This window comes from Delphinapterus leucas, chromosome 1, assembly GCF_059928025.1.
Source record: "Delphinapterus leucas isolate spDelLeu-1000000601 "Yukka" chromosome 1, BTC_Dleu_Yukka2, whole genome shotgun sequence".
In the NCBI taxonomy this organism is placed as follows: Eukaryota; Metazoa; Chordata; class Mammalia; order Artiodactyla; family Monodontidae; genus Delphinapterus; species Delphinapterus leucas.
Genome location: NC_143129.1, coordinates 35,518,260 through 35,528,998, shown reverse-complemented (window position 1 = coordinate 35,528,998; position 10,739 = coordinate 35,518,260). Strand labels below are relative to the sequence as shown.

At 38.7% G+C, this 10,739-nt stretch overlaps 1 protein-coding gene across 2 annotated transcripts in view; it reads left to right on the top strand.

The window, feature by feature from the left end:
- Positions 1–17: 17 nt before the first annotated feature.
- Positions 18–10,739, top strand: part of EXO1 (exonuclease 1) — a 43,111-nt gene continuing 32,389 nt past the window's right edge. Inside the window, exons 1-5 of one of the 2 annotated variants that reach the window (XM_089907945.1) lie at positions 18–244; positions 557–765; positions 1,960–2,133; positions 7,239–7,358; positions 10,078–10,201. In XM_089907945.1, the coding sequence (XP_089764071.1) occupies positions 1,973–2,133; positions 7,239–7,358; positions 10,078–10,201 (405 nt within the window). In that variant the 5' untranslated portion in view covers positions 18–244; positions 557–765; positions 1,960–1,972. The remainder of the gene's footprint in view (positions 245–556; positions 766–1,959; positions 2,134–7,238; positions 7,359–10,077; positions 10,202–10,739) is intronic. The other variant, XM_022579168.3, reaches the window with a different exon arrangement.

The window sequence follows — 10,739 nt, the reverse complement described above, 5'->3', positions numbered from 1 at the left end:
GTGACGTCACTTCCTCTGGGCGGGGTCGCGGGCCATCCCGCGCAAATTGAAAGGTCCGGATACCGGTGCACAGCTGCGTCCCTGCGCCTCTGCCCCTTGAGTTCCCCGCAGCCGCCTAGCGTGCTCCGGCCCAGGCGAGTGGGGGCCGTGGGGATAGGCTTCTGAGCCCTCACAGGGCTGCCCTCCGACGGACGGCGCGGGACCTAGCCGGGAAGCGAGCGGAGCGGGCTGTTCAGGGCACGCGGTGGGTCCCCGCTGGTTCCCGCCCCTGCCCTCGGGATCCGGCGTCTGCGGGGCTGAAGGGGAGGGTCTCACGCGTTCCCGGACCCTGCAGTGGCCCCGAGGGCGGCGCGGGGCTGGGGGGCACCCCTGAAATGAATTTGTAGTGCGGCGGTGTATGGGCCGGGGGAGCGCGCTCGGCCTGGCCAGGGCTGCAGTTCGGCGAACCGAGGGAGGGTCCTCTCGTTTTCCTGCGCAAGCTATCAGGTCAGTTTTATATGCAACTTCCCAGCTTCCAAATGTTTGACAAGTACATTGTTTTCTTAACGTTGTGCAGGCCAAAGGAACGTGTTTCCTGGAAAGGGCTTGTGGGCCTCCCTGCCAATCCCTGTGAAACGGGATGGAGCGGTGACATTGTGCTGTCACTACTACTTGGTGCTGCGGGCGGTCTCCTGAGGATGCTTTGTGCCTAAGGCCCCCCATCGTTCTCATTGTGCTGAAGAGGAAACATTTATTCGAGAATATTTACCTAACTTAGAAAAAAATGTAAGTTTCACGAAATGTATATACTATGTCAGTTTTCCTCAGAGAAAGAAAACTCTTTTCAGGAACGTCTGAGAGGTAGGAGACTAATTGTTTTTCCTAAACTGTGGCTAGAGGACCTCCTGTGTCCAAATTACCTGCCATATTTAAAATTTAGAATTCCCGCCTCACTCCAGGACTAGTGAATCATAGTCCCTAGGAGTGGAGTTGAGAATGTGCCAAGAATTGAAAATTGAGAACTGCTGAACTAGAGTATCACAGCTTTGATACAGGGTTTCAACAGGGTAAGTCTGACTTCTGATCCTGTACTTTCTTCCTTTCCTCCCAAACGTAATGCCTTATGGGAGAGATTTATTTTACGAAATGCTGAGCAGCTACTCAGTGTCTACTGCTTTTACTTTTTTATCAGGGGAGTTGGGGGAAGGGGCAATAGTTGCTTGGGAAAGGACTGGCAGCTACAGGTTTCCATATAGAAAGGGCTTGGGGGCTGCAACCTAGACGGAAGAGGGTGGGAAGCTAAAACATTTTTCTTGAAACTATTTGCACAGCAGGCAAGGTTTCACATTATTTGGGAATAGCTTTCAGAGAGTCCAGTGGAGTTGCCTCTGGACGCCACCCACCACTGTTATAAACAACGTTCATTGGTTGGAATAAAGCGTTCTGATGGCAGTAAATTTCATTCCTAGAAAAGTACAGCTTTAGTTCTATAATTGTGTTTGATTATTTTATTTTTCAGTTAAAATGTTCTACAAACTGTTTTGCATGTTATTTCTTATAATGCCTGTGTAGAGGCAATGTGGTATCATAGCATACATAGTTTTATAGATTTTAACAATGCCTTTTTGGAGAGAAAACAGTCTCATACTTTTTTAGTACTTTCTGCTTGCTTTATACTGTGTTAAGGGCTTGGAGCAAATGTTATGATTCCAAGTGGGAAGGCACTTTAGAAAGAATAAACATTAAGGAACTATGAAGTGGCATTAGAGATAGTATTAGTGATTGGGGTAAATATTTTAGACTATGGAAATTGTTTGACAGGGAGGAGCCCACTTAAAATATTAAAGAGCATGATTCTCAAATATCTGAACGATAATCATTGCTATATCAGTTTCCAAGCTCTTTTTCTTTATTTTTCCAACACTTTTGGGTAAATATATTTTGCTTTAAATTTTGCCTTTCTCTTTTCATATCATGTAGTTAACTTGGCACTATGGGGATACAAGGATTACTGCAATTTATCAAAGAAGCTTCTGAACCTATCCACATGAGGAAGTATAAAGGGCAGGTAGTAGCTGTGGATACATACTGCTGGCTTCACAAAGGAGCTGTTGCTTGTGCTGAAAAACTAGCCAAAGGTGAACCTACCGATAAGTAAGTTTGGACCTTATACTAATTCATTGCCAATTAAGAATGAGACTTATAATGCCTTTTTTTCAGAAAGGGATCATTTTTATTCAATGCCAGGTTTATCAAGACGTGAGAGTATGTGCTTTAGAATACTGCCAAATCAGGGAACATTTCCTTCTATGTTATAGTCCTAGTTTTCATTCTTTCTACTAAGCCAGAGTATTAGGACACTAATGGACAAAGACTGTTTTCTTTATTCTTTATCTAAGATAAACTTTTTAACAATATTCTAAAAATCCATGGTGATTTCAGACTCCTACTTTCTTGGGTACAGACAACACATTGCTAAGCCCTATTAGCAAAACAAGGCAGTTGCTGCTAAGGGACAAGGTGTTCTGACTCCCTTTTACTTCACTTGGGGCCAAAACTGGTGACCCTGTTGACATCCAGTCATAACTCTGTGACCTCATTTGAGGCAGGACGAATGTCCTCTTTATTTTTTAAATAGAAACACTAGAAACACTAGAAAAACAAGCAAGCATAGTTTTTGGACAGAGATTTCCCACAGGAATTTGGATACTATTATGTGTTTTCTTTTTTCTTTTTTGCAATATATTATTTATCTCCTAGAGGAAGGGCTCACAGATCTTAGTCTGATTTACTTAAGCACAATGGACAGTAATAACCCTTTTTGTTTACAGAAGATGGAGGGAGGGGGTGGGGATGGAGAGTAACAGAGAAGTCATTATTGAAAGGTGAATGTATGTTTTGGGCTTTCAGGCCTATGGAGTTAATTTGACCAAAAGTGACCTGTTACAGTTTGTGTGGATCTGAAGGAGTCTGGGCACTTCTGCCACTCCAACTGCTATAATCATTTTTTTTTTTTTTTTTTTTTTTTTGCATTACGCGGGCCTCTCACTGTTGTGGCCTCTCACTGCTGTGGCTTCTCCCGTTGCGGAGCACAGGCTCCGGACGCGCAGGCTCAGCGGCCATGGCTCACGGGCCCAGCCACTCCGCTGGGATCCTCCCGGACTGGGGCACGAACGCGTGTCCCCTGCATCGGCAGGCAGACTCTCAACCACTGCGCCACCAGGGAAGCCCATGTTATAATCATTTTTTGAAAGTGATTTCTTTTCCACCACTAAATTTGAGCAGTTGCGATTACAGTTGAAGACTGCAAGTTTTTCAGTGCTACCTTCAGTATTTCTTTGAATTGTCTTCACTGGGGGGAAACTTTATCTCTAGTTTTTTGGTAAGTTTTAAGGATTCTCAGATTTTTGACTAACTGGAAGAGTTGTCCAGAGTACAGGGAGTATCCTTTGTTGTCAGAGATGAACTCCACAGGACTGACCATGTTGTAGGTGTTTAGTAAATGTTTACTGAACTAGAAAGTTTCAGGACTTTCAGCAAAGTATTGTGTAATTTTTTTTCCCACTGCAACTAATAAGTCACATTTGATAGTTTACTTTCCTTTTCTTTTTCACCTTTGGATGGGGATATTAACCAGAAAAGGTCAGAAAATTTGGATAAGCCTATGATAAACCTTTATGACCGTAATAAAGAATGATGTCGCTCTATATGTGCTGACCTGGAAAGATGTCTAAAATATATAAAGTGAGGGCACCAGGTGTCTGATGTTTATATTCTCTCTAGTAACTTTTTTTTGCCACACTGCACAGCATGCAGGATCTTAGTTCCCTGACCAGGGATCTAACCCATGCTCCCTGCAGTGGAAGCACAGAATCCCAACCAGTGGACCGCCAGGGGAGTCCCTCTGTCTCGTTTTTAATAAAAAAGTAAATTTCCTTTAAAATTTATTACAATTTTATGTTTGCTTTCTTCTATTTTTACTTCACAATTATTGTTCTGTAGACAATGAAGGTCTATTGTCACTGGTTTAACAGTAAAAGGAAAAAAAGAACGATGTAGTGAATTTTCCATTAAGATGAATATATTTGATTTAGAAGATTATCTTTTAAGATTGTGTCTTTTCATATTTTTGAGTTAAAATTGATGGAAGTTGTATGTGTAGCTATTGTTTTTAAATTTCATTGACGTCTAGTTGATTTACAATGTTGTGTTTAATTTCTACTGTACAGCAAAGTAATTCAGTTATACATATATATAAATTCTTTTTCCTTATGGTTTATCCCAGTATATTGAGTATAGTTCCCTGTGCTATACAGTAGGACCTTGTTGTTTATCCATCCTGTATATAATAGTTTGCATCTGCTAATCCCAAACTCCCAATCCTTGCCTCCCCAACCCCTCCTCCCCTTTGGCAATAACAAGTCTGTGCTCTATATTTGTGAGTCTGTTTTTGTTTCATAGATGTGTTCGTTCGTGTTGTATTTTAGATTCCACGTGTAAGTGATATCATATGGTATTTGTCTTTCTCTTTCTGACTTACTTCACTTAGTATGATAATCTCTAGGTCCATCCACGTTGCTGCAAATGGCATCGTTTCATTGCTTTTATATGTATACCACATCTTCTTTATCCATTCATTTTTCAATGGACATTTAGGTTGTTTCCATGTCTTGGCTGTTGTAAATAGTGCTGCTGTGAAAATAGGGGTGCATGTATCTTTTCAAATTACAGTTTTGTCTGGGTATATGCCCAGGAGTGGGATTGTTGGATCATATGGCAACTCTATTTTTAGCTTTTTAAGGAACCTCCCTCCATACTGTTTTCTATAGTGGCTGCACCAATTTATATTCCCACCAACAGTGTAAGAGGATTCCCTTTTCTCCACACCTTCCCCAGCATTTGTTATTTGTAGACTTTTTAATGATGGCCATTCTGTGGTGTGAGGTGGTACCTCACTGTCTCACTGTTGTTTTGACTTGCATTTCGCTAATAATTAGTGATGATGAGCATCTTTTCATGTGCCTGTTAGGCATCTGTATGTCTTCTTTGGAGAAATGTCTATGTAGGTCTTCTGCCCATTTTTTGATTGGGTTGTTTGGGGTTTTTTTGTAATTGAACTGTAGGAGCTGTTTGTATATTTTGGAAATTAAGCCCTTTTCAGTCACATCATTTGCAAATATTTTCTCCCAGTCCATAGGTTGTCTTTTTGTTTATTGTTTCCTTTTCTGTGCAAAAGCTTGTAAGTTTGATTAGGTCCCATTTATTTATTTTTGCTTTTATTTCTATTGCCTTGGGAGCCTGACCTAAGAAAGCATTGGTATGGTTTATGTCAGAGAATGTTTTGTCTATGTTCTCTTCCAGGAGTTTTATGGTGTCTTGTCTTATATTAGTCTTTCAGCCATTTTGAGTTTATTTTTGTGTATGGTGTGAGGCTGTGTTCTAGCTTCATTGATTTACATGCAGCTGTCCAACTTTCCCAGCATCACTTGCTGAAGAGACTGTCTTCTCCCCATTGTATATTCTTGCCTCCTTTGTTGAAGATTAATTGTCCTTAGGTGTGTGGGTTTATTTTGGGGATCTCTATTCGGTTCCATTAATCTCTATGTCTGTTTTTGTGCCAATACCATGCTGTTTTGATTACTGTAGCTTTGTAGTATTGTCTGAAGTCTGGGCGGGTTATGCCTCCTGCTTTGTTCTTTTTTCTCAGGATTGCTTTGGCAATTCTGGGTCTTCTATGGTTCCATATAAATTTTAGGATTATTTGTTCTAGTTCTATGAAAATGTCTTGTGTATTTTGATGGGTGTTGCATTAAATCTGTAGATTGCTTTGGGTCATATGGCCATTTTAACAATATTAATTTTTCCAATTCAAGAGCATGGGATATCTTTTCATTTCTTCAATTTCCTTTATTAATGTTTTGTGGTTCCCAGCATATAAGTCTTTCACCTCCTTGGTGAGGTTTATTCCTAAGTATTTTAAAAGGGATTGTTTGTTTATATTCCCTTTCTGCTATTTCATTGTTAGTGTAAAGAAATGCAACAGATTTCTGTATGTTAATCTTGTATCCCGCTACCTTGCTGAATTCATTTATCAGTTCTAGTAGTTTTTATGTGACAACTTTACGGTTTTCTATGTATGGTATCATGTCTTCCTTACCAATCTGAATACCTTTTATTTCTTTTTTATTGTCTGATTGCTGTGGAACAGACTTCTAATACTATGTTGAAGAGAAGTGGTGAGAGCAGACATCGTTGTCTTGTTCCAGATTTTAGCAGGAAGGCTTTGAGCTTTCACCATTGAGTATTATATTGGCTGTGGGTTTGTCATAAATAGTTTTTATTATGTTCAGATATGTTCCCTCTATACCCACTTTCATAAGGGTTTTTATCATGAATGGATGTTGAATTTTGTCAAATGTTTTTTCTGTATCTATTGAGATGATCATCACATGGTTTTTGTCTTTTGTTGATGTGGTGTATCACAGTGATGATTTGCATATGTTGAGCCATCCATGTGACCCTGGAATGAATCTACATGGAGCTATTGTTAACTGTCTTGCCAGAATAAAAATTGAAATGCAATACCTGATTCTTGTTTGCATCCTGGACTAGGGGAAAAAATTGTAGCAGTGCTGTGCTGGAGTCAATTTTTATGAGCTGCCTATACACCATCTCCTCCCAGTTCAGCATTTAGTGAGCCCATATTGGTAGTTTATCCACCACTGTAGAATATTCATGTCAGGGATTGACAAATGCTACATATTAGGTACCACTTTCTCTAGAACTTGTTAAACATTTAGCAGGTCACCACTGGTTTATAACAATACTGGGACAATCAGACAAATTTTAATGTAGACTGTATATTAGATGGTATTTTGTGGCTGTTAAGTTTCTTGGATATGATAATGCTGTTGTTGGAGAAATCAGGTATTTTTTCTACTATTCTTTCAACTTTTCAATAGATTTGAAATTTCTCAAAGCAAAAAAAAAAAGAAAATGGGGTAAAAAGGCTAGATATAGAATCACACAATGTCAGAACTGAAAGGGATGTCAAAGCCTTTTAATCTACACATGAGGAAAGCAAATATCCCATAGCCCATTAGGATCCAAGTCTAAATTAGAGTTTACATTTCCTGTGAAAACATTTGCTTAAAAAAAACAGAAACCTCTTTTCATAATATGTCTCATTTGGTTTTAAAAATAGCAAAAGTATTACCTAAAGATGCAAAGCATTTAATTATTTTTCTTCATTTTCATAGGTATGTAGGATTTTGTATGAAATTTGTAAATATGTTACTATCTCATGGGATCAAGCCTATCCTGGTATTTGATGGATGTACTTTACCTTCTAAAAAGGAAGTGGAGAAGTCTAGAAGAGAGTAAGTTAATTCTTTAACTTTTTAAGATCTGAGATTGTGGTCTGTATAATACGAATTTCTTTTTATTTTAGTTTGTTGAGGTTTATTTTAATCTCTAGTACATGAACAGATTTCCTTAGGTGTTCCATGTGTGCTAGAAAGGAATATGTGTTCTTCAGTTATTGAGTGGATGGTTTTATGTCTGTCCAGTAAATCAAGCTTATTGGTTGTAATGTTCAAATCTTCCATATCCTTATTGGGTTTTTTAATGTTTTTTTGTTTGTTTTTTATGTGTGTCTACTTAATTCATCAATTACTGAGAAAAGTACATTAAAATTTCACTATGATAGCGGAATTGTCAATTACCTTGTAGTTCTGTCCGATTTTTTTTGCTTTGTTTATTTTGAAGCTATTTTATTGGTTGCATTCAAGTTTAGAATTTGTTATATTTTTGTGGCAAATTGAAGCAATATGCAGTGACTCTTTTAGTCTCTATGCTTTTTTGTTCTAAAGTCTATCCTGTCTGATGTTTGTATAGCAGTAACAATTTTCTTTTGTATGTTCCTAATGTCTTTTTCTGTTTATTTTCAGTTTTACTATGTCATTGGTTTTAAGTTTGTCTTCTATAAAGAACACATCACTGTAATTTTTTTATCCATTATGTCAATCTTTGTCTTTTTTTTTTTTTTTGCGGTATGTGGGCCTCTCACTGTTGTGGCCTCTCCCGTTGCGGAGCACAGGCTCCGGACGCGCAGGCTCAGCAGCCATGGCTCACGGGCCCAGCCGCTCCGTGGCATGTGGGATCCTCCCGGACTGGGGCACGAACCCGTGTCCCCTGCATCGGCAGGCAGACTCTCAACCACTGCGCCACCAGGGAAGCCCAATCTTTGTCATTTTTAAAACTGGAGAGTTTTATTCTTTTTACATTGATCATTAATTACTAATCTATAGCTCCTACCTTGCTTAACTTCTGGGTTGATTGTTTTTTCCACCCTTATTGTTGTCTCTTGTTTCTAGTTGAAAAGTGATGTACTCTATTTCTGTTCTTTCAGTAGTTATAATTGAAATTTTGTCATTCATATTTAACTCAACAGAATCTAGTATTTTTATAACAGACCTTAGAAAGAATTTCTGTATTTTATTGAAGCATCTATTCTGCCACTTTTCATCTGTTCTTGTTTTTACCCTGTGTTAGTTTTTAGGTCCAGGAGTCATTGTGCTGTACAGGAAAGAGCACTGGGCTTAGTTGTTAAAGGTAGTATGAGTTAGCCCCAAATAGAAGTAAACCTCACTGAGTGATCATTTTGTGAGAGTGCTGCTTGCCTAGTTTTGCCATCTCTGGGCCTAGAATCAAATTAGAGAGGGCTCTTCAGGTCTAGGTTTTTCAATCTAGCTGTATTTAGTGGGCTCTGATTCTTAAAGTCAGAACTTTATAAAGTTTATAAAACGATTAACTGAGACTGTCTGCACCCACATTCTAATAGGAATAATACACAGTTTATTAAAAATACTTTTAATAAAAAGTTAGTTCCAGGTTACTTCTTAAAGGATTGGTGACAACCCTAAACCAGTGTGGCTAAGAGACTAGTCCATGCCATATCCCACCTGGGTGTCCCCCATCCTGTTCTTAATTCTAATTACAGAGTTATTTCCTCTTGCTAACTTCAAGAAAGGCTAAAAAATGTTTCAGCTGTCTGTCTCTGACCTGAGTGCTCTTTCTGACTTATCTCTGTAGGATCAGCTTTCTTTTTGCCACTGTAGTGGTGGGAGGGGCATTTAAAATCCTTTTCTACAAAGTCTCCTCATCTCTGGAGCTCAGTTTAAAAGTGAACTAGGAAATTTGTGTGTATGTGTATATGCACGTTTACTTAAAAGGTAAACTTCATGAGTTCATACTGATACTTCAATTCAAATTCAAGACTACAGGGTTTTTTTTTACTTAACTTTTTCTGTATGGTGTCCGTTGCTCCTTTCTTTCCTACTAAGAATCCTCGTTTTCAAGGATACAAGGATAATAAAGTTAGAATATCTTATAATAACTCATTTATTTTACCCCACATTATACTCAACAATAGATTCAGAATAAAATACGAATACTACCACTACCAATATGATTGTTGAAAACTGTTACAGTTTCTTTTTCTTTCCTTTGCATGTACACTCTCTCCCCCCATTTCAAACATAGTGGTACTACATTGTCAGGGCACATAACTACTGCTCTCTCCCTAAACAGGGAGAGAGCAGTAGTTATTTAGTCTTGCGTCTACAAATCACGATATAGCTGATGGCTGTTAATAGTCCTTATATCAATGTCTCTCATATTTTTTTGGTTTTTCCATAGTTTGTCCTCTAGTATTAATAGATTCCACAGAGAAACTCACAGGAAACAGTATACTTCAAGTTCTTAGTATATTGATAAAGTTGCACCCTTTACACTAGAAAGTTAGTTTTAATGGTGTAAAAGCCTTGACTTACATTTTCTTAAGTGTCTTCATTACTCCATTTTCTTTTGACATGAAGCATTGCTATGGGAAAGTCTGATGATAAGCTTGTGTGTACAGGCACTATAAATCCTTGTTCTTTTTGTCTAGAAGCCCCAAAGATCTGGGTTAATGTTCTCAAGGATTGGATGTGCACTTTCAAATGAGTCAAACATTTTTTATTCTAGGAAAAATTCTTGAATTATAGTTTTATTGTAATTTTTTGAGTCCTTCTCTCACCTTTTTTTTTTATCTTGCAGAAGAAGACAAGCCAATCTTCTTAAGGGGAAGCAGCTTCTTCGTGAGGGGAAGGTCTCAGAAGCCAGAGAATGTTTCACCCGTTCTATCAATATCACACACGCTATGGCCCACAATGTAATTAAGGTGAACTAAATAAGAAATTCGGCCAAAGTAACAAATTACTGGGTTCATTTAGCTAGTTATAAGTTGTTTGTTAAGGAAGTAAAGGGAGGAAAATTATTCTAGGCCTAACCTTCAGGAAAGCTGGGTGTCATAGGAAGAAGGAATAGTATCTGTAGGTAGAAGAGAGGAGTCCAACAGTTTCCAAGGGAGAAACCCTAAGGAATAAGTGAAGCTCTCCCTTTTTAGATGTGTCACTTACATAGATAGATGTGCTCCGCAGAGATGCAAGGAATAAATTCCTGGAGGTTCAATCCCACCCCACTCTCATAGTCTTCGACAGTTACTGTAACCTTCACTCATGAATGACTGTCAGAGATCTGTTGAAGTAGCCTGGCCAACTCAGGATCTCTACAGACTTCTAGTCTACTTGATCTGCTTCTTAGAAGCTTATTTCCTTATCACCTATTACCATAAATCTTAGTGTCAGCATGCCCAAAATCACAGCCCACACTTCCCCTTTTCAGGTCTGTGTTCAAACTGCTTGGTAAACAAATGGGAA